Genomic DNA, 24,719 nt, shown 5'->3' on the forward strand with positions numbered 1-24,719 from the left:
AAGGATCCTAGGCTGAGGGTGGTGGGGGCATTCTGGTGCCCTCTGCCAGGCCTGCTCCTCAGCTGCAGCAACCCCATATATTACAGAGTGCAGGCTGCCCACGGGTAAGACTCTTTCTTCCCACTTCAGTGGTAAACAAAGCCCAGGGCATTGGAGGAGACTTATGCCTCTGCCTGCACAGCTAACTCCCTTCAGCAATTATTTGGAACCAAGTACTGCAGCCCTTACTGCAGCTCAAGTCCCATTTAAATCAATGTGAATTTTTAACAGTTAAAGATATTGTAGATACTGCAGTCCTTAAATAAAGATTCTCTTCCCCATTCCCCAGGCAAGAGACTTATTTTGCAAGCTTTTCTCAGATTATGACAAAGTTGTCATGATTGACATTTATATTTTGTGTCTTTAAAGAACTGTTCTACTTTAGTATGTTTCAAAACAGTGACAGGATCATGAATGTGTAGCTAACTCTGAATCAAGAACAAAAATACAATTTCCTTCCAGCTAAAGTTTCCAGTTGTCAGCTCCCTATTTAGAGATTATTTGTTTAAAACCTAATTACAAAGCAAACAATGCAGTCAGTGCACAGATCTTAAAATGTGTGTGAAGAATGAAAAAATGCAGAATTCTTACATTATGTGAACACACACTAGAGTTCTGGTTACCAACAGACGTTCTAGTGGCCAACAGAAATGTGACACGATTTTGTAAGTCAACCTTATTCTGGCATTTGCTATTAATGTAATTAATATAAAATCACAGAACATTTGATAATATATAATTATATTTTTATTTTGTAACTTGGGTCAGTAAAAAACAGGACATCTAGGGACTACATTCCTTCATGATGCTAATAATAAATGAATTCTATAAAAACAAACAAACAAACATAAAAACAAACCCCAATAAATCTCTTACCTAATCTTTTCCTTTCCCTGAGATCTCCCATGTGCTCCTTTTTTTCCCTTTACTGAGCTAAAAGACTCTGATATGGCAATGAAAGTTTCCAGCAGGTGCACACTAATGCCTACATAGAGCCATATTCACTTTGCTAGAAGACCCTATGGCAGGATCAGGGCATGGGTTGTGTGCTGGTGCCCTGGATAGCACAGTACAAACCGTTGGCACTTAAGCTCCGATTTAAGAAAACACGTATGAATAGGGTGAACTTTAAGCACACACTTAAGCTCTTTGGAAACTGCTGGAACTCAAACACATGCTTCAAAATAAGCATACACTTAAACAAATTTCTGATCTAGAGGTTCAAATATTCATGTCAGTCACTGTAACCTTCTTGTTGTATGATAATGATAATATCATAGTGACAGTATCATACCAATGAACATGAGTTTCTTCATAAGCACTTCTCAAGCCTTGGAACAGAACCAGTAACCAGGAGCATAATGAGAAAACTTTTGGTCCAGAAGAACTAACAGACAAATTTTAATTCACACTGGATTCAGTGGGAGAATTTCCTTTGACTTTACTGGGAGAGGGGTCAAGTTCTATGTTCTCTGGGAATAATGAGTGTGTCATAACTGTGCACAAGAAGCTAACAGAAGAAAATATCAGTGGGATCATAGTTGGAGATGTACATTTTTATCACCACAGAATATACACTTCAGCAATTTTCATTGCAGAGCAACTGATCTCTGTATTTTGTGGCATAAATTAAGAAAGTGTCACAGGCCCAATGCAATTAGGCTCAACACTGCAACCTTCTAAAAAACTAACATTGCAATAAAAATGTTTCAAAACTTTAAACACCATTTTTAATAGAATATTTCTTTGTTTTTGTAATAACAAGCAAGACTTTTATTGACAGCCTGGAAGACTTTACACTCCATAAGGTAAAGATTGCTTTCTCAAAGGCGTCACTGCCCTCTGCTTCTTTGTTTAAAGAAAGCTACCTTCTGTATTGGGACATAACATTAATAATTAAATAACCTATTAAAACTCCATTGCTGGAACATGAATCACATCTATGCTCATAAAACATTCACAACAGGGAATCTGTGAGGAAAAGAAATGAACAGCCTAGAAAAGAAAAAATGCTCATGTAATTTGTTACAATGTAAACTGATTAAACTCCTTTTAGAAACCTGTAAGCAGATTAATATAGCTCATTTAAAAGGGGGCTGGCTAATGACTCTCGTTAATTAAGACTGCTCAGTGTGAAAAGTTCTAATCAGACAACTGATTAAAGTTTGATTAGAAAACACAACTAAGGGGAAGAATATTGACATCCTGTACATATGAGTTAGAACTTATAAGCAAAATTACATAAGCAATGTTAATAGAGAAATGTGCTTCCATTTTAAGATCAGAAAAGCATTTCCATCCTCCTTCATTTTAATTGCTCAAGGGTCTGCTCCAAAGCTCACTGAAGTCAAGCAAAAGGGTTCTATTTGTCAACTGGATGGCACAAAAGAGAATCATCAAATACTACCTGGCCTCAAATAATCCAAAGGACTCAGATCTTCTCTCTGTCTACTACCCCTTCTTCTCCTTTGCACTGGCATTTTGGAAGTTCAGTTAGCTCAAAACAGAACAAGGAGCAATTGTTTCAAGTTGCAGCAAGGGAGGCTTAGATAAGATATCAGGAAAAATTCTCTCACTAGGCAGGTGGTGGAATCTCCATCCACAGAGGTTTTTAAGGCTCAGCTCAACAAAGCCCTGGCTGGAATGATCAAGCTGGGGATGGTCCTGCTTTGGGCAGGGGGTTGGACTAGATGACCTCCTGCAGTCCCTTCCAACTCTAATTTTCTATGATTTTATGAAGAGAAAGTCCATGTTAGCAGCGTCCAGTTCTGGTACCATGATGACTTGATGTTTAACATCTAGCAACACAGGGTAACATTGACTGACATGCTTAGGACAGGAAGGAATTACTCCTCCACCAGCAAATTCTCCTTACACTTGGGCTGGTGCATATCCTCAAGGCACAACAGCACATGTCACTCAGAAAGCAGACCGCGACACTGGCTGAAAAATGTCTGCACTCCTAGTTCCATTCTGGGGAGACATCAATTTCTGCAGAACTTAGAACGCTGAGTATTATTGGTGACTGATGGACTAGGCCACCAAACTGCCGAAGTGGTATGAAATTTAACATTTAAAATCCCATACCACAAGCTCTGAGATTTTCCTGGGCATACAGAGAAATTAACAATATGATTGGTGGGGACAGGTGTGAGTATAGAAACATGGCAGAAATATGAGCTGAACCTAGTAATATGACCATTTCTCTGCCAATAAGTTGGGGCTGAGGTTTCCCAAACCATACAATTCAGGCACTTTGATTATCATATCTCAGCCCTGGGACTGATTTTAGGTCTCATTTCATGGCTCATTTTGGGACTCCACATAATTAACAGTGAATCTATCCTCCTTTGGCTGAAGAATTAAAGGAAGGTTAAGAATATTCAGCAGATCCTAGTAAACTTAGGGTAACTGTTTAGGTCCCTAATTGGATTGGGACTTTTATTTTCAAAATTACTAGTTAGTTTTAGGTCCCCAGGCCGAAGGAGTCCGATTTTTGGAATGGTTTATTAAACCGTCTCCAACTGAGTATCCAAAATACTGGAGTCACCCCAATTTAATAGACATTATTAAAAATGTAGGGCCCTTCATTTTTAAAAGTCTATGTTTTAGATTCAGAGGCTTAGAAATAATGAACCTATTATTCTACATATTAGCAATGCCCTGTTGGCTGCTTTCAGGGAGGAAGAGCTGTATTTACATCACAAGTGTACATGTGCTGTGTATTTAATAAATCCAATTATTTTCAGCCTTTGGTACAAAGAGACTATGAAGGAGTTTTCAGTAGATGTGTCAAAATCGAACAAATAAAGAAAAATCAAAGAGCTTGTTTCTCCCCAAAGTTAAAAATTCAGTCTTAATACTGACAGTGTGACTAGAAGTTTTTAATGTTATTAGCTCAGCAGAAAATTCTTCAGCTTGCAATCTGATTCAGTTATAAAAGATGAAAGATATTTATTTTTCCTCTTTGCCAGAGGGAAAACTAAGAAGCTTTGTGTCAGTGGTGCAAGGCCAGATGCTCAGTCAGAACCAACTGGAGTCACTCTAAAATAGAGCCACACTGATTTATGCCATTTTTAAATGTGATCCACAGTCCCTGCCTAAATGTAGGGAAAATCCTATAAAGCTGTCAATCAACTAAGACATAAAAAGTGCAAGTCACTATTTTTAACAGTTTGAGTATGTATTTGTAATAGTTTATGATATTCATAAAGGAACGGACAAACTCCACAGGAGAAAATACAGAGACAGAAAAAAGATTGCATATCTGCATTATTACCAGGAATTGACAAATGGACAGAAACTAAAAGTAACAAAATCCTGGATTTAAGCATACACTTGTTAACATGCTCTAATGAACTGAGTTGATCACATTAGCAGAGGAATCAATACAAATTTACCTTTGCTGACAGACTGTCTGTTGTTAAATAATTCTAAACATATTCTAGGGGACTGTAGAAGAGAGAGACTTACTATTAATGTACAGTGTGGTCTTTACCATAAGTAACTTTTACCATAGGCAGTAGTTCTCTAAATGATACTTGGTTTCATAACTGTTAAAGTTATGTAAATATAAATTTGCATCGTGCTTTACAAACAGGTTAAAGGTATTTTCCCTAAAGCAGAGCCAGTGTGGGAGTTCAGGACTGCACACAGAACACAAGCACTTGAATCTCAAGACAGGCAAATTTTCTTTTGTTTAAAGGAAAAAACATTTCTACTCATCATGGTTGCAAAGAAAAATCTGAAATATTAACTAAGTATGACCAATATGTTGACTCTGCAGACACCTGAATCAGTAGCTTCAAGAGGTGAAAACTACGCCAGCTTCTGCAACAGAATCCTAACTCCAATGGGGCCTGTGTAAGGTGACTATATGGGACAACGTGAAACCCAGGACGCTGCCCGCCTGCCCTTTCCCCTCCCTTGCCCCCACTGCTGCAGAAAGTCAATGGCCTGTTAATGATTGGTGCATCCTGCACCTGGGCTACTCATTTTAATTTTCACCAGCTTGCCAGGTCCAGCCTCCAAAATCTAGGACTGTCCTGGCCAACCCAGAACATATCATCACCCTAGGGCTGTGTGAAGCTGATGCTGCCCTTGCCACTACTGGTAGGGGAACAGGGCTACAAGGCCCTGTGTCATCATGTGTATGGATCATTTCAGGTGCAGCTTAAGCCTACACAGATTTTCACCGTTTTCAGTAGGGCTCTACTCTGGTGCAGAGATCCATCCAAGGGATTACAGCTGCAGAATTTTACTCCTTTATGAGACAAAAGAAATGCTGGACAACAGTTCATTTAGTACAGTGCAGAGTCAAAATTAACATGGATTTTACAGACCTCAGCAGATTAAATGAATTATAAAAGAGTTCAGTGATACCTTTAATACCTTATTGTTGACAAAAGCAAAAACAACACCTTAAAGCAGGGGTGGCTAATCTGTGGAAACACATGCCACAAGTGACAGGGGCAGTTTCCATGTATGTGGCATGTGACAGATCAGGGAAGGAACAGGCAGCAGTGTTCAGGCAGGAAGCAGAAAACAGAGCAGCAGATCTGGTAGGGGAAGGGAATATTAGTGATGCCTGGGGAGGGTGCAGAGCTAATTTGTGGCGTGCCTGCCAAAAATGTTGGTCTCTGCCTTAAGGCCATGTTTTATCACAAAATACTGTATGACAAGCAAAGCAAATTTCTTAGCTGCCTCTACTGAAACATCCAGATCTGATCCAAAGAGTCTGCCCAGGGTCATAAGTGCTTCCTCAGTCCTGAGTGCCAACAAAACTGAGCACCAAAGGCCGCAAAAAGTTGTCATCCAGCTCTATCAAAAAGATCATACACATTCAGGAAGGCTTGTCAGACAGAACAAATTCACTCTGCCTACCTCAGCCAACCAACTACCATCTACTTTCCCCAAGTCTGGTACATCTGCTTCGCAAGAAGTCCTGAAAATCCTGAAGCCACAACTCAAGATTTGTTAATTTTATCCATGCCCTACCCAGCCTACGAAAAAGAATTGAACAACTTGTACCACTTTTGTCCAAAATGTATAGCACATTATTCAGGGAAGGAATCTTTCCTTCTAAGTGAAGACTGCTATCAAAATAACCCAATGGCTCATGGATGGGTCTTGAGATGACTTAAGTGTCCAATCTTTGAGCCATTTAAAACCAAAGCCACAGCAATCAGATGGCTACCTCCACCATGCCACACAGCTGTTTGCCACAGGTAGATGTGCCCTCAGCAAATTCACAAACTCTCATCTTCACAGTCAGGTTATGCTGTCTTGACCAGAGGATGCTACTGTTTCACCAAAGAGTTGAAACATATGTAGAAATCCAGGGTAATGGATTAAAAAGTGTGAGTGCTTTCTCGAATCTTAAAGTTATGAGAAACAACACTTTTGCCACAAGAACCATCCGTTTGCAAAGTTCTACTGAAATTAAATTTTGCATCTTACCTCTTGCATCTATTTGGACAAGATCAGCTCTTGGCTGATGCACTCTTGTCTAAAAGTGAACCCAAATAAGACAGAGATCATGGTAGCTGGCAGAGAAAAACATTTTGAAGAGTCTGCCATTATAGAACAGTCCCCCCCTCTTGTTGAAAAAATGCAATCACAATTGGTCAACTCAGTCCATAGCCTGGTATTTTTGGATTCCCTCCTGATGCTAAGCAGCATTCAGAGTAACGCACAATTATCTACACCTTTGTTACCTCCTGGCTGGACTATCATTTTGATGCATCTGAGCAAGATGCTTTCAATACTTAATGAAACTCCATTCTAGTATTATAGAAGCCTAAGTCTCTGTCTGTCTGCCCATCTGTAACACTTTATTCATGCTCTGATTGGCTGACACACAGCCAAAGCGCAAAGAAGCATTCAGACAAATGGCAGCCCACCATGATGGTGGGGACACAGGGAACAGAGCGGGGGAGGCAGCTGGCCTCGCTCCCTGCTCCCTGGAGGCAGCAGCAATGGAGTGGATGGAACAGGAGGGTGAGGCCAGCAGCACTGGCCTTGTCCCCCCACCCTACTCTCTGTAGGTGGCGACGATGGAGCGGGGAGGGGGGGAGGGCGAGGCCACCAGAGCTGGGCTCACTCCTGCCCTTGCTCCTTGGAGGTAACAGCAGCGGGGGCGCAATGGGGGAGCAGGGCTGGGATGCCGCGGGTGGCCAAGGCCACTGGGGGGCCAAGGGCCCACTTGTCTGCCTGTACACTAATACCAGGAACCTGGGCAACAAGCAGGACGAGCTTGTCCTCCTGCTCAGTGCAAAGAAATATGATGTCATTGGGATAAACGGAGACCTGGTGGGACTGGACCACGGGTATAGAGGGCTATACCCTGTACAGGAGGGATCGTGTTGACAAAAGGGGCAGGGGTGTAGCTCTCTATATCAAGGAAAGCTACGTGTCCCTGCAAGCTGATGTTGGCGACCGGCATGGACAGCTAGAGACCCTCTGGGTAAAAATTCGTGGGGAATATGGCACAGGGGACACAACGGTGGGAGTCTACTACAGACCTCCCGCTCAAAGTCCTGAGCTTGACCAGGAGTTCGCCCGGGAACTGACCGAGGCCACTTGCTCCAGGACCCTGGTTGTCATGGGTGACTTCAATTACCTGGACATCTCCTGGGAAGACCACTCAGCAAAATCCGAGCGGCCACAAAGCTTTCTCTCGTGCGTGGATGACCTCTACCTGACTCAAGAAGTCTATGGGCCAATGAGAGGCAAAGCGCTGCTCGACCTGGTACTGGCTACGGGGGACGACCTAATCGGCGACCTAGTGCTCAATGGGAAGCTGGGTGACAGCGACCACGAGCTGATCACCTTCACCATCCGCCGTAAAGCTGGCAAGTCAGTCAGCAACACAGAAGTCCTTGACTTCAGAAAAGCCGACTTTGACAAGCTCAAGAGGCTTGTCGGTCAGGCCCTTAGGGACCGTGACCCCAGGGAGATGGGAGTTCAAGAAGAGTGGTTGCTTCTCAAGGAAGCGATCCTCAATTCACAAGCTAAATCTAACCCAACATGGAGGAAAGGCAGCAAGAAGGCACAGCAGCCCCCCTGGCTCTCCAGGGACCTAGCGGACCTACTGTGGCTAAAAAGGAAAGCCTACAAAGGATGGAGGACGGGATTCACCTCCAAGGAGGATTATTCTGCACTGGTCCGGTCCTGCAGGGAGCAAACCAGGAAAGCCAAGGCTGCAACTGAACTCCAACTAGCTTCAGGCATCAAGGACAACAAAAAGTCCTTTTTCAGATATGTGGGGAGCCAGAGGAAAAGCAAGGGCAATGTTGGACCCCGCTAAATCAGATGGGGCAACTGACAACTGACACCCAGGAAAAAGCCAACCTATTAAATAGGTACTTTGCGTCAGTCTTTCATCAGTCACATGGGATGCCCATGCCTGCTATGGGACAGGGAAATCTGGGTGAGGGGGATCCCCTACCCTCCATAAATGCTGACCTTGTGAAGGAACACCTTGAGAAGCTGGATACCTTCAAGTCAGCTGGCCCTGGCAATCTGCACCCCAGGGTACTCAAGGAGCTGGTGAGCGTCATAGCCCAGCCCCTGGCACGGATCTTTGAAAACTCCTGGCGCTCTGGTGTAGTGCCCGAAGACTGGAAGAAGGCCAATGTGGTGCCGATCTTCAAAAAAGGGAGGAGAGTGGATCCGGCTAACTACAGGCCCATTAGCCTGACCTCTATCCTGGGGAAGATCTTAGAAAAGTTTATTAAGGAGGCCATCCTTGAGGGACTGGCCCAGGCTAACATCCTAAGGGATAGCCAGCACGGGTTTGTTGCGGGTAGGTCTTGTTTGACCAATCTCATTTCCTTCTATGACCAGGTGACCTATCACCTGGACAAAGGAGAAGAGGTTGATGTCATATATCTTGACTTCAAAAAAGCTTTTGATCTGGTATCCCATGATCACCTCTTGGCCAAACTGCCCAGTTGTGGCCTTGGCTCCACCACAATCCGCTGGCTGGGAAATTGGCTCCGTGGTTGGACCCAGAGGGTTGTGATTGATGGCAGTCACTCATTGTGGTGCCCTGTGACCAGTGGGGTCCCTCAAGGCTCTGTCCTGGGACCCATCCTGTTCAACATCTTCATTAACGATGTGGACATTGGAGTCAGGAGTGGACTGGCCAAGTTCGCCGATGACACCAAACTTTGGGGCAAAGCATCCACGCCAGAGGACAGGCGGGTGATCCAGGCTGACCTGGACAAGCTCAGCAAATGGGCAGACGAGAACCTCATGGCGTTTAACACCGAAAGATGCAAGGTTCTCCACCTTGGGAGGAAAAACCTGCAGCACCCTTATAGGCTCGGCAGTGCTACGTTGGTTAGCACTACAGAAGAAAGAGACTTGGGGGTCATCATTGACCACAAGATGAACATGAGCCTGCAGTGCGATGCTGCGGCTAGTAAAGCGACCAAAACGCTGGCTTGCATCCATAGATGCTTCTCGAGCGAATCCCGGGATGTCATCCTCCCCTTGTACTCGGCCTTGGGAGGCTGCAGCTAGAGTACTGCGTCCAGTTTTGGGCTCCACAATTCAAAAAGGATGTGGAGAAGCCTGAGAGAGTCCAGAGGAGAGCCACGCGCATGATCAGAGGTCAGGAAAACAGATCTTACGATGACAGGCTGAGAGCCATGGGACTCTTTAGCCTGGAAAAGCGCAGGCTCAGGGGTGATCTGATGGCCACCTATAAGTTTATCAGGGGTGACCACCAGGATCTGGGGGAACATCTGTTCACCAGAGCGCCCCATGGGATGACGAGGTCGAACAGTCACAAACTCCTGCAAGACCGTTTCAGGCTGGACATAAGGAAGAATTTCTTTACTGTCTGAGCCCCCAAGGTCTGGAACAGTCTGCCAGCGGAGGTGGTTCAAGCACCTACATTGAACACCTTCAGGAGTAAATTGGATGCTTATCTTGCTGGGATCCTACGACCCCAGCTGACTTCCTGCTCTTTGGGCAGGGGGCTGGACTCCATCTCCCGAGGTCCCTTCTAGTCCTAATGTCTATGAAATCTATGAAATCTCCCCCCCTTCCATCATCGCTGCCTGCAGGGCTGGCTGCAGCAGCAGGGAAGGGAAGGAAGGAGAGGGCCTGTGCATGCTCCTGCGCTCCCCCTGCTGCTGTGGTGGGGAACAGGGGAGCAGTCCCAGACCCCAAGCGGAAGGGGGAAGCAGGTGTGGGCCCAGCATGGAGGGGTGGGAGGAGAAGCAGGCCTGGGCCTGGATCTGATGCATGGAGTGTGGGGGAGGGTTGAGCTTGACAGGGAGTGGAGAAGCCAGCCTGCTCCAATGGTAGGCGGAGGGGGAGCAGCATGCCCAGCCCAACATGGCAGCAGCAGGGGGAGGGGAGGAGAGGGCCAGGGCTCCATGCGGGGGGGAGCCGAGCCCAACCCAGGGGAGAAGCGGGCCCACCATGGTGGTGGGGGGAAGCAGTAGGCCCAGCCTGACACGGCAGCAGCTGAGGGAGGGGAGAAGCAAGCCTCTTCCCCCTCTCAGGCTCACTCCTCACATCCCTACTCCCCATCAGCTCCAATCTTGCTCCTCCCGCTCCCTTGCTGGTGCTGGGTCGGCCTGAGCCCGCTGCTTCCCCTGTTGCAGCAGGCCAGCTTCTCCCTACCCTTGGGCCCAGTACCTGCCTGCATCAACCCTGGACCTACTCCTCCCTTCCCCTGCCACTGTGGGAGGGAGAGAGTGGGCCTGGACCCCAAGAAGCAGGAGGTAAAGGGGGAGTGGGCTTTCCCCCCATCATTCTTGACAGGCAAATGGCAAATACATACATAATACAGCACCAAATCTACTTAGTAGCACAAGCAGCCACAAGCACATCAGACCTGTCCTGCACTCTCTACACTGCCACATCTTCTGCACCAAGGCACCCAAAGTGCCTTCTTTCCTTTGTCCTTGCCTTCTATCAGAAGGACCTATTAAAAAGGAAATAGAAAATGAAAAGATACTCCGAAAAAAGAAGACACCAATACTTTCATATACTTCTCCCCCTGGGGAGAAAATGAGATAATGAACACATGACAGACGTTAGTCACATTGCTCACCATGCTACTGGAAACTGATCGGATATGGTGGCAACGAGCCTGTTTTAAGTAACTATATCAGCGACTCTCAACCACAGTGCTGTGGCCAAGAGACCCTTTTAACAATGCTGCCAAATATTAGCAAAAGACATGATTCACAAGATAAACCCAAAACTTTCAAACAGGAATCCACAGTGTCAAAAACATTCTGACTAATTGTGGGCTTCCGAGTTCTTTGCAACGGAAGAATTACTCCATCATTTTTCTGTAGACAAAACACAAGTGGAAGTTAAGAGCTAGAATTTTTTTGAGGAGTGCTCCGAGTCTAACCACTGACCTATATAAATTAAAACCATATAGAGAAATGCAATAGCATCTATCCAAAGGTATGAGGTTCATCTACAGGAGTTAGTAAAGAATCTACCCATCTCCCACATCCCCATGTGCATAATATTACACAATTGGTTTGTCATGTTCTATAAAATGTTCACCTACCATTGAAGTGTTAGATACCAGAAGCATTCAGAGACGTGATGGATAGAGTGATGATCTGAATTGTGTTTAATGTAGTGTACGGTACCCTCACACAATGAACAAATTCTTTGTTCCAGACTTCTGTAGTCTAAAGTAGGGGTTCCCAAAGTTTTTATAAAGCAGCCTTGCAAACTACAGACTGGAAGTGGCCGCGGCCCGGCAAACCACAGCCCAGCAGTCACAGCCAACCATGGCCGGAATTTCCAGCTGGAAGACAGGTAAGGATACCCCCACCCCCGCAGCACAGGCGTGGGCCAAACCCTGCACTGCCATGGGCCTTGCGGATGTAGCCGTAGCCTCTCCGCTCAGCTCTGGGGGCCACAGTTTGGGGGTCTGCAGCCACTTCCGGTCCAAAAGCCAACCATGCTACAGACTGGCAGCCAGCCCACCGCGGCCGCACTGGGCCATGGTCTGGGGATTGAGAACCCCTGGTCTAGAGTTAAGAATCAAGTTCTAGAAATTGTAGATGGCCACTGCAGCTACACCATCAAGTCTAGGGAACAGTAATGTATTTTTTACCTTGCACTGGAATAATAAGGGTTTCCTTCTGCCTCAAATCTACTGATGATTGGCTCCTTCAAGGCTGCTTCATCTGCTTCAGATAACTGTAAAGAACAGAGAGACTATTTGAACCATGACTATGTAAAGAAATTCTTCAAAATGTTTTTTTTCCCCACAGAAAGACTTCATACCCTCACCTAAAGTACAAGGCAAGAAGTAACCCATCAAACCATCTCAATTAATTTTGCTCCCTACTTTACATACTTTTCTCAGTTTAGCACTTTTGGATGGGAATTAAAATTAAATATGCACCCTTTCTCTGTTGAGGGTACCAGAGGGTAAACAATTATATTGTAAGGTATACAAAAGTTCTGAATAAAATTTACATTTCCAGTTTCTCATCATCCACAGTATACCTAAGAGTTTGGTAAATGCTATAATTTGATATTAGCTATTTTAAAATCATTGATGTGTCAAAATCATCCAAGCACTGGATCTCCTTATTGGGCAGGTTTACAGCAGCTTCCACACCAGGTCCCTATATGCCAGTTTCCAACATATATTAGAATCTGTAAGGAGAGCCTTACAAGGAAGCAGCTCAGGAACCCTGGGGTTTACTCCCAGTTCTGCCACAGGCCTGGTAGGTTATACTGGATAAGCCACTTCCATCTGTGCCTGCATTTTCCCATTTGTAAAGTGGAGGTAATGATCTAGGCCTCATCTGTCAAATTTTTGAGAGCTACTGATGAAAATGCTGTATAAGACTAGGTTTTGCTTTGCTATCTGTAGAACCTGTTGTGGGGAAATCCTCATCTAACCCAATATGGGTATTTTTAAAACTATACGTCTTACTCTAGACCTTTTACTTAGTGTAAAGGGCTAAAAGCACACAGGAAGATGTCACCAGCTTGCAGGGGGTTGGTAGCATTCTTTACATGTAAATATTGAGCAAAATTCTTAGTTGAAATAAATCAGCACAGTTCCATTTACTTCTATTAAAGTTAAATATATATTTAAATTCTATGCTGGACCAGCCAGTGCTTTTTCAAAAACTTATACACACCTATGGTTGTAGTAATACGCCGAGCCTTTTTCTATGCACTACTTTCCATATTTCATTTCCTTGGACCTAGTACATCCAAAGTTCACTCCACATGTACTTGAGGGCAAGGCTGAATCTAGCAGCTTTCAGAATGAATTACTTCAGAAAGACCTGTTCCCCTTTCATAGGTCATTGCCCATTACTATGCCCACTTTCTGCTTCTATTTGTATGAATACAAGTTTTTACCTTTTAGAGCCCAGCTACTGTAGGATATGCTGAAATAATTTACATCGAAGGATGTATTCTGTTTCCATGGCAACTGGAACAACCTTACGCTTTGATCAAGACATCCTGATATAGCTATGAAATATATCATTTAGAAACATAGTAGAAAATGCTAATTTCCAGTTCCTTTGCACCATTTAACATATCAAAATAATCACAGGCTTCCTGAAATACCATACATTTTAAATGACAACGGTGAAGTTAGTCAATGCCTTCTTTAAGCTTCTGAACACACTGTCAATTAGACATTTCAGAACACTAAGCAGTTGAATAATTTGACTGAGCTTCCCTCAAGCTTCCTACTGAAAATATAATTGGAAAAACACTTTCTTCTCTGATATTTCTCCTTAATCTCCTTTTTCATGGGAATCCTCAGTTGCTCAACCTAGGCTGGGCTGACAATTGGTTCCTTAGAGCAGCACAAGGAGAAACGAAATCTGAAAAATTTGTTTTTTAATCAAAGGACCATATGCTAGTCCACTGGAAACAAGCCAGGTCATCAATGATTTCGGTGTCTGGAAGAGGTAAGCAGTAGAATTTCGTAACTACCACATAGCTGCCAGTGCACTGAGCAGCAATAGCAGAAACCTTACACATATGGTTTCCACACACAGCTTGCAGGCAACACGTTGTCCATAACACTCTCTGACACAGTTTGTAATCACAGGGAACTGCCTTGGAATGTTAGTGTCCTACTCAACCAGCTCAAAAGGGTGCTAAAATGTACAGTGGGAGATTAGATAGGAATACTGCATCAGGAATGTCAGTGGTCAGCCAGGAGTCTCTACTCTTATTTGCTTGGATCAGATGAGAGCAAAAGGGAGGAAAAAGGAACTACCTGTTTCCCTTCTCTGGCTTTTTGGTCCTTGGCTATTGTAGCCAGAACAGTTGCAGCTTGTTCTCCTCCCATCACTGAGATGCGGGCATTTGGCCACATATAAAGAAATCTTGGGCTGAAAAATAACATTAAGTTTAACATAAAAGAAAAATCTCAGCTCTTCACCAAAAAATTAAAGCTGTCCTCACCACCCAGCTAAAAATATATTTGCTTTGTTTTGTTTGAAGTAGACAATCCTGTAATTTGTATTTATGTGACTTACTTCTAAAATGTAAATTAAGTTAGAACATCAGGCTATTGTCTCTAATGTGATCTTACAGGATTTGAAAATCCGGCTTCACTGTTTCTGTTTTCAAGGCTGCAGCATTTCCATTTCTTAAATATTTGTCTTCTGTTCTCCCCTTCCCCCAAATGTGTGTTACGTGCCTGTTCACTTTTGTAAACAGTTGAAAATACTTTTGGAATTGTATGAACAGACAGCATGGGGAGAGCTAAAAAAAAAAGAAACATTTGGGCAGATGCCATGGAGGTTACTCATGAGAACAGCCTTACTGCAAGTAAGCACTGCTCATGTGAATAAGGGTTACAGAACTGATCTCACACTGTTTCTGCAAGTGCATCTACACCTTCACAGTAATCCCAAGAACACTGCCTGAGAAACATGTCCTGCCCACTCAACTCAGCACCACATGAACTGCTTGCAGAAAAACAACCTTTTTGGTGCATACCCAAAGACACTTTGAGTATCTCTCTCATGGGTAGACAGTGCTGGGGGTGCCTACCCTCTCTGACAATGACCACAAAATAACTTTTCAGCCTGTGGTCAAGGTGGACAGGTCTAATTTCTCAGCAGCAATCTCAAGGTCATGGAAGAGGCAGGGTAAATACATGCTAAGACTCTGTGTTTTCTATTTACTATAAGAAGCACAAAATAGCAGGGTTTATTATTATCATTTCTAACAATAGAATGATATATTTTAAATAAAGAAGTCAGATATTTATATTCCAGAGGGAGTCCTCTACTATGTAATTGTAAGATTAATTATGAGTTGAACAATTTCCACAGGTTCTTGTTATGATCATTATCACTTATGATAGCAAATACTGTGCACTAGATGTCTTCCAAACAAAGGAGGCATAACTTCTTCCACAGTAATTAAAAAGTCATATGAAGCCTTTATTGCCTATTATAATTAGGCATGTTACTTACCTATATGCCCTTCCACACATCCCATAATTTCCAGCGCCATAGGATCCACCAATAATAACTGTTATTTTAGGTACACTGGCACATGCTACAGCAGTTACCATTTTGGCTCCATCCTTCGCTATTCCACCAGCTTCATAATCTCTACCAACCATAAAACCTATGGCATTAGGGTGAACAAAAGCCTTCAGTTACTTAATGCTAGCTATATAACTTTCATTAAAACTAAACTCTAAATCTACAGGAGTGGGACTATTTCTTCAGAAATGGACTGATTTCTGAGCAATTAACAGGTATAGATATTTTCCATAAAGATGCTCCCTAAAAGCCTGAACCTTAATGATCATCAGCAAAGAATAAATTACTGAAACTTCATAGTACAAGCTTACTCACCTGTGATGTTTTGCAAAAACACAATAGGAATATTTCTTTGACAACATAATTGAATAAAATGAGTTCCCTGCAAATAGAGTAAAGGTAAAACTATTAAAAGATGCAGCAGCAAAGCAGTTATCTGGAGTCACTGTGGCATTAGCATCACTCTCCCTCTACTGGAAATTTTCGTGGGGAATTGTGTCACTGGTTACTACAGGAACAAGAAGTAGGCCCTGCCCTGTCCGTTTAATCAGAGGGAACAGGCCAATTCCTACTCACTCTCCAGTCAATAGCAAAATCTCCATTAACTTAATGGAAGTCAAGGACAGCAAATACTGTAAAGGTTAAAAGATAAGGTAAATACCACCTAAAAAAAACCCAGTAGTATTGCCAGTATCTGGAAAGCTCAATGATCTTGACCAACTTTATATAGACGAACTATTAGGCACCACTGTACACTTTCTCAGGTCCCCAGAGCTTAATGTATATATCCCTCCCAAGCATACAGTTGGTTCAATGAAAGATATCACCCACAAAAAATCCTTGCCTCTCACAGTTTTCCTGGATCATCACAGCTACAACAAGCCTAAACTAACCACATCTATTTATTACCTTTCTTATTTTTTCCAAACTGCAGCACCATTCATTTCCTCTCTCGACTTCAGAACAGAAATAAAATGCTATCTTTTTTCATTCCCCTCCCTCACCCACTCCCATTTCCTAAGGACTGTTTACTTTAGGAGGAATTAGGAGCTACTCCTTTCCCCAGTTTGATCTAGAAGGGGTCTGAATCAGTAAAGCCATCAGTGACACACCTTGGTAAGTGCTTCCATGGGGTCAATTTACATTACAGATGCAAAAAATATCAGGGAATGGAGGGAAGAGTAATGCTGCTGTATCTAGTTCTTAATAATAACTTTAGGATACCACTATTTTACTATTTTCTGTTCTAGAGAGGTAGGTCATGTCAGAGCACAAATCATTTGGGACTGAACTCTAGAAACTGGAGAAACTGTAAAACCTTTTCTTATTTAACTGGTTTTACCCCAGATGTTTTATTTTGCACCTCAAATCAATGGTACTTAAGCCATCTTTAGCATCCCTCCATCTACCAGCTCAACCTCTGGAAATCTGTTCAGTCCCTGATGTGTCCCAGTCTAGCAAGTACTTGAAGAAGTCAGCTTGATCCCAGTTTTATTTAAATTATTTACTGAATTATTAGTTTAAATAATTTAGTAAACCTGACAAGCTGGTTGAAAGAGTAGCAGACTTGGGAAGCCAGACAAAGGAACAAAAAACCCTCTAGCTCCTTGAGCATGGATATTAATGAGACAAAATAAAAATGCACATGGTAACAGGGTTGTGAGACAATTCACCAATTGCTCCATAACTCTGGCCTTTACCCATGTTATTCTAACCTTTATAATTTCAGTTTATTACATTCTTTTAGTTGCATCAAATGTGAAGATAAAAAGCCTGTTTCATAACCACGAAAAATGAAAGTTCAAGTTGAAATGGCATTGCCATATTTGGGGAAAATATGGTGTTTGATGCACCAAATCTACTCCAGTAATAGCAATTAAATAAATTTGAGTGGCAGGAGTTAGGGGTTCATACTGATATTTAAAAACAAACTTTATAAAAGTAAAAATGTGTCTTTTCAGTCTGTATTATACATTATTTCTTCATTTGCAAAAGTTTTATATCCTTTGCTGATAAAAAGTTTAAATTAACGACCATTCTTTCAGAGTCTGAATCTTAAGACATACAGCACAGCAAATTAAAAAAAAACTGATTTTTTCACTAGGAAAAACCCCCCCACCAAAATCAGCTGCTAGGAAATAAAAATAAATAGGGCTGTCCAAAACACCATCATTTCATTTCTATATCCATTTCACCAAAGGGACAGTGTTTTGTTTCAAAGCACTGTCCTGCTTCATTTCACCAAAACTGTTTAGCTGTTTCGACAAGTTTTGATGCTTTCGCCCAGAGGCTATAATGGGGAACCATGAAAACGCCTAAACCTTTGTCATTTTTTGCCTGATTTGGATGGAAATTGCAGGGATCATAGCCCCTGCTGAGGGCATGAAGCCTGCCAGGTTTCAAGGAGATAGGTGCAGAGGTTTCTGGGAAATTGCACCTCAAACTGTTCAAAGCAAAAGTCCTGACACTTGCCGGCAGCAGCAGCCTCCTCTCATCCAATGGCTGTGATGCTAACACTGGCTGCTGTTGCTGGTAAGCTGTTGGAGGTGGGGGCTGGAGCCAGGCAGGGAGAGCGCGGGGGGCTGGAGCTGGCCAGGGAGCACATGGGAGGGACTGGAGCCAGGCAAAGGGTGCAGGGGGCTGCAGTCAGGTGGACAGCACATGGGGGGGGGGGGCGGCACAGCCAGGCAGGGAGCATGTAGGGGGGCCACAGCCCAGCAGGAAGCACACAGGGGGGCTGCAGCCTGGTAGGAAGTGTGCAGAGGGGGCTGGACCCAGGTGCGGGCCAAGTGGGTGGCTGTAGCTGAGCAGGTAGTTGAGCAGCAACATTGGTTCCTGGTGGGAGAGGCAGCCTGAGCCTCCTCTCATCCAGGGAGCAGATCCAGGAGTTTGCACCCCCAGGAAGGCTGCCGGGCTGTGCCAGATTCCTTCCAGGGGTACGAGCCCCCGGATCTGTGTGCCGGATGAGAGGAGGCTCAGGTTGCTGCCTGGGATCAGCACTGGGCACAGTCTGGTGTCCAGTGCCAGGGAAGATTGCTGCTGTTGCTGGTCCCAGGTGGGAGAAGCAGCCTGAGCCTCCTCTCACTTAGGGCACAGATCTGGGGGCTTGCACCCCTGGGAAGGCTGCTGAGCTGTGCCAGAATCCTCCCAGGGGTGCAAGCCCTCAGATCTGCGCGCCAGATGAGAGGAGGCTCAGGCTGCTACCTGGGACTGGCGCTAGGTGCAATGCCAGGGAAGACTGCTGCTGCCACCAGTCCCAGGCAGCAGCAGCAGCCTCCTCTCATCCAACAGACAGATCCACGGGCCCACACAGATCATTTGTTTCATTTTGATTTCACTGTTTGGAGCTGGAAATGTGTTGAAACAGCTTTGAAATGAAACACTCGGCGAAATTTCGCACAGCCCTAAATGTAAACAATGTATGATCTCTAGCCAACCTCTACTCAGAAGCACTCAAAAAAACCTATGATCACCATGGGGAAAAGCTGTGTTAGACAATTTCTGCCATTCTGAAATGATATGTATAGTTTTTGAACTGATGCTGTAAATGAAAATAATCCACAACATTACATTATGGCTCCTACAGAAACTAAATCATGTTAGACAAAAGTTAGAAATTAGATAGGGTGACTGAAGGGGCTATAAAATATGACTAAGCTTCATGTAAGGACTTTGAATATTATGAACTCTGAATTTCATATACAATTTACATATGCCCCATTGGTCAGTGGAACTTGATAAAATACTCAAAGAGTGCTAGATGGATTGGCAAAAATGGCAGGGCACTGGAAAAAGAAACTATTTTCTTGCTTTCTGGTCAATAGGCAAGCTGTTGCTATACCGATTCAATACCAATCACCAGGGAAATACCAAACTTATAAAAGGGTAATGAGATCTTTACAAGTTGCAGAAGTGCTATAGCAAAGCCACTAGGAAATGTCACTAGGAAAATGGTTTACTTTCTGCAATGCTTAAAGTCCCTCATTTCAAAATAAAGCAGAATTCCTCCCTTCCCTCCAGTTTCCCCTACAAGTTCTCTTAAAACACAGTTGTCCTGCATGTTGATTTCCCCATCAATACTGTAAAAATACAGCCAAAAGAGACCAATATATGTGGTACCTATTGGCAAAGCCATCATAGAAATTCACTATGGCCTTGATATTATGTTTTTTTAAATATAGAATCCTTTGTCTAATAACAAAGAAGATGGCCAAAAGCTACCTTGCCACAAAGAGTCCTTTTGTAAAGCAACAATGCACTCACTCAAAACATTTTGTCACAGAAGTACATCAATTTGCAAAATGGAGAAGAAAAAAAGCCACCTTATATAGATGACATAAGAAAGCATGTAGTAGCAGGGTTGGAGTACTGCTGTAGCCATGGTGGTCCAGGGAATATATAGGAGGCAAGGATTTTTTAGTGATATCTTCTAATGGACGAACCATATAGTAGGAAGAGATCTTAGACAAGCTTTCAGGCATAAAGTGCCCTTCCTCAGGTCAGACACTTTTATGCCCAAAAGGCACAGCATCTCTCACAGCTATAAATTATCCAGTACAAGGTATCACTCCAAAACATCCTTGCATCTCTTATGAAAGTATACAATGTCACTAGTTAGTCAACAGCTGCCAAGGAATAGTATGAAACATATCTTTGGTAAATCTATGAACTGGGCATCAGAATCACAAATAAAATACATTACGTGTCAAGATTGGTAAGAATCAAACCAACCAGTAGAAACAACCAATTTATTTACTGTGGCACTTCATTCAGCTTAAATGTGTAAAATTTCATCTAATTCTAACTTTTTAAAGCATTCAGCATGGGCTTTCCTCCCACAGTTGGGAGTTTCAGAAAATATTATCTATCTACAGTGTTATCTTTATGACTTTCATTTTTCTTTTCATAATGTAATCTGTTGCCATGTCTACCTCTCACCTGCAAGTTATAAAAACACCACATTTTATAAAAGCCAGTTTATTCCAATCTATCAAGTTATTTTGGACAATTCTTGCTCCCATCAGATGTAGATATGACAATAAAGACCACTCTTCCTCATACAAATTCTGGTTAAAAACCTTAAGTCTCCAATAATGTCCAAGGAAAATTTGAAGAGAAGCTCACTGTATCATGCTTACCTTCTTTGCTGACTCAGAGAAGAGAACTCCATTGTTGCCGATAATTCCTACAGGGTAACCAAATACTCTAGCAAATCCTGAACAGGGGTGGGGGGGCAGGGGAAAAAAAAAAAAAAAAGGTTGACATTTTTAGGTCCATTTGTTTCATTATAAAGATGTGAAGAGAACACTATGTTCTTGATATAATGATGCAGATCTTCAGGAGAGAAAACTTTATTAAAAATGTCTAAGTTTAGCAAAATGAATGATCCAAACAGTATAACTGTTGGACAAATTTGCAGAACAACAATACATTGTCTAAATACCTGTGATTAAAGTGTCTCCATATAAAGCTTTGAATTCATCAAATTTACTTCCATCTACAATTCTAGCAATGACCTTAAGAAAAAACAACAGAAAAATAAAATTAGCCCCTATCTTCACTGGACTATTTTAATTTGCTTTAAAACTTTAATATTTGACTTGTTTTAGATACTTAATGGATTTTTAAAATTTCATTTCAACTGCAAAGATCTTGATTTGCGTATCTATTTAGATGGCAGACAAGAGCCCTTTCTTCATAAATTATGCTTTACTTCTCTGAATTATGCCCTACCTTTTATAAAAAGTAATTATATTTTTATAGGGATCTCAATACTGAAAACATTAGGTTCCAAATTCTATACACCTTTAAAATTGAGACTTACTAAGCAAATCTTTTATTTGCTCCTTTCTCAAAGAGGAAAAAGTAGTCTTTCCAGGCATATTAAATCAATAATGAATACATTTATCACATATTTCAAACAGAAAAGCTATGTGTATACATCTGTCACTTTCTTTTAGTGGTAAGCATATATGAGCTTTGCTTAAGTTTGAGACCTAGAAAACCAATGAAAGATCTGTTTTGAAACTAAGATGAAGAGACTGGTTTTGTAACTAAGCATATGGCTACAAGATACATTTACCATTTAGTAAAAGTGGAGCAGTCACAGGATGATCAGACCTATTTCAATGTAAATTATTTGAAACCAAGTTAAAACTATTGGTTGACAAATGCAGTGAAGTTACTGCTTTGAATATGAACTGAGCCTGCTTCCCCAGTCATTTTCAGCATAGCAGACCCTTCTTCCATGCAAACCAGCTCCCTCACCACCTAGTAGCCAAGCACTGTAAGTGCACCAACTATGGTCAACTAGTTTTGCAAGAGCTGTTCCTGTGTCCCCCCTTCAGAGGAGCAAAATCTTGGGCAATTATTCCACAGAAATTGTGTCACACACCCCAAGAGATAGGGGTAACTGAAAGAAAGAGGCAGTTAGTTATGTTAGCCTGAAGTCAGGCAGATTTGCACTTTATAGACTAACTAAATCAGGGATGCATAGCATAAGCTTTCATAAGCAGTAAGCTTATTTTATCAGACTGATGAAGTAAGCTCGCTGCTTACAAAAGCTTATGCTATGCATCTCTGATTTACTTAGTCGATGAGGTAACTGAAAGGACATTTAAACCTGAAATTTCTTTTGACAATGTCTTTTATATTAGGGTATCAAAATATTCCATTTAGGGGTCCCTGTAATAAGTGAAACACTAGATATATTTAAGCTTTTTTGTTTTTGTAAAAAATAAATGAATACTGGTGTTCCTGCAAAAGTGTTTGAAGGAGACTGCAGACCTCCACCCCAAATAAGCCGTTTCAGAGAAAGCTGGAGCAAATGGGCTTTGTATGTACAATTTACACAGAGGGCTGGGAAGAATGTTAATTTTCGTCCGTCATGAATAAGCAGGATGTGGACTGGCTGGGCAGCTGTGTTACCATAGACACTTTTTATTAATGCTGCGATTAAGATTTCTGCATCAGTGAGAAACCTGCTGGGTAGCAGCTCTCTTAAGGCCAAGGGATCCCTTTGTGTAGCTGGAAAAGGAACTGAACTGTTTCTGAAATGTTCTGGACATTCACAATCTTTATATCAGGCCAGATGACTTGATCTTTAGCTCTTTCGTTTAGCTGGAAAAGAAAACTAAATGTTACTCATGTGCATGTATGTTCTGAAGCCACCTTTTCATACCTCTTTGACGTCAAAGTTTCTTTTAAGCTGATCCCCAACTATTCCATATAATTCATCAGCGGGAAATAAAGGTTCTTCTGATGGTTCTATATTTACCTGTGACAATTTAACAAACAGAATTTAAAGTACAAAGACAAAACACCCAACTTAATTTCCCAGCCATTCTAACAGTTCCCCCTTCACCAGCCAGGCTCAAAACTCCCAACTGCTTCTGTTTGTTTTTGTACCTGATCAGCACAAGTTCTCATTTTCACTTGGTCCCTGCTCCTACCACCACACGTGCCCGGAGCAGGATGAGGGGGGAGGCAAAAGGGTGGTCAGCCCTGAAGGGTGAGCTGGGGGGGAGGGGAGACCATGTAAACACTCCCTGAAATCTGTCATTCTTGAAGGGCAATTAAGGAGACAATCCTCCAAGCCCAAGGGGTGACAATCCCAACAAGAATCAAAGGGGGAAAGAGTGCTCAGAAACTCCCCTGGCTCACCAAAGGCATTCAAGAATGCCTGAAAGCTAAAAAAGAGGCATACACCCAGTGGAAGGGAGGGGCTATCACCAAAGAGGAGTACACCTCCATCGCTCAGGTTTGCAGCGGGGCAGTCAGGAAAGCTAAGGCAGATACAGAACTAGGGCTTGCATCAAGGATCAAGGACAACAAAGTCTTCTTTTTAAATACATAGGGAGTATGAAGAAAGCACTGGGTAACATGGGGCCCCAGGATACACTTGGCAATCTGGTGGTTCCACCAGAGGAAAAGGCAGACCTTTTTAACAATTTCTTTGCCTCCATTTTTTTGTGCAGGGACTGGGACTCCCTCAGAGATTCAGGATGGACTCAGGAGAGACTCTGACAGGCCTAGGGTCAGGGAAGACTAAGTAAGGGAACTCCTGGAGACACTGGACATGTTCAAATAAGCAGGTCCAGATGCTCTTCACCCCAGCGTGTTGAGGGAATTGGCAGGGGTTATCGAGGGGCCCCTGGCATGGCTTTACAAGCACTCGTGGTGCTCTGGCCAGGTGCCAGAGGACTGGAAGAAGGCCTATGCAGTCCACATTTTCAAAAAAGGGATGAGGAAGGACCCGGGCAACTATAGGCCCGTTAGTCTTACTTCAATCCTGGGCAAGCTGTTTGAGAAGATTATCCAGGAGCACATCTGGGAAGGACCAGCAGGGGGGACAATGCTCAGGGGCAACCAACATGGGTACATTAGGGACAGGTCCTGTCAGACCAACCTGATTGCCTTCTACGATCAGGTCACAAAAATCACTTGATGCAGGTGTCACAGTGGATGTACTCTTTCTGGACTTTAGGAAGGCCTTTGACACTGTCTCCCACCCCATTCTCATTAAAAAGCTAGGGGACTGTGGCACTGATCCTACACAGTCAGATAGGTTGCAAATTGGCTGAGAGGCTGCACCCAGACAGTGGTGGTAGATGGGTCATACTTGACCTGGAGGGATGTGAGACTTGGTCCTCGGGCCCAAAACTCTTTAATCTCTTTATTAGCGACTTGCATGAGGGGGTGGAAAGCACCCTGTTCAAATTCACTGACAACACTAAAATTTGGGGCAAGGTGGGCACGCTAGAAGGGAGGGACACGATACAGCTGGACCTAGACAGGTTACAGGGGTGGGCAAATGAGACTAGGATGGGATTCAATACTGACAAGTGCAGGGTGCTGCACTTGGGCAGTAAGAACCAGCAGCATACCTATAGGCTGGGGAACTCCCTTCTTGAAAGCACACAGTGGCAGAGAAGGATCTTGGAGTCATAAATCAATTCCAAAATGAACATAGGCCGCCAATGTTGGAACATGGTCAGTACGGCCAACCACATCTTGTCATACATCCACAGATGCATCACAAGCAGGGCCAAGGAGGTGATCCTCCCCCTCTATGCGACACTGGTCAGGCCACAGCTGGAGTACTGTCCAGTTCTGGGCGCCGCACTTCAGGAGATATGTGGA

The 24,719-nt window shown here is 43.2% G+C and overlaps 1 protein-coding gene across 1 annotated transcript in view; it reads right to left on the reverse strand.

Moving 5' to 3' along the window:
• MCCC2 (methylcrotonyl-CoA carboxylase subunit 2) overlaps window positions 1–24,719 on the reverse strand; it is a 70,524-nt gene that overhangs the window by 1,672 nt on the left and 44,133 nt on the right. The window contains exons 10-16 of the mRNA XM_090038143.1: window positions 22,759–22,854; window positions 21,022–21,094; window positions 20,717–20,793; window positions 15,894–15,960; window positions 15,504–15,660; window positions 14,294–14,408; window positions 12,146–12,231 (exon numbers count right to left, since the gene is read on the reverse strand). Of these exons, the coding sequence (XP_089894269.1) occupies window positions 12,146–12,231; window positions 14,294–14,408; window positions 15,504–15,660; window positions 15,894–15,960; window positions 20,717–20,793; window positions 21,022–21,094; window positions 22,759–22,854 (671 nt within the window). The remainder of the gene's footprint in view (window positions 1–12,145; window positions 12,232–14,293; window positions 14,409–15,503; window positions 15,661–15,893; window positions 15,961–20,716; window positions 20,794–21,021; window positions 21,095–22,758; window positions 22,855–24,719) is intronic.

The sequence above is a fragment of the Crocodylus siamensis genome, chromosome 3 (assembly GCF_052110815.1).
Source record: "Crocodylus siamensis isolate JL-2025a chromosome 3, ASM5211081v1, whole genome shotgun sequence".
NCBI lineage: Eukaryota > Metazoa > Chordata > Crocodylia > Crocodylidae > Crocodylus > Crocodylus siamensis.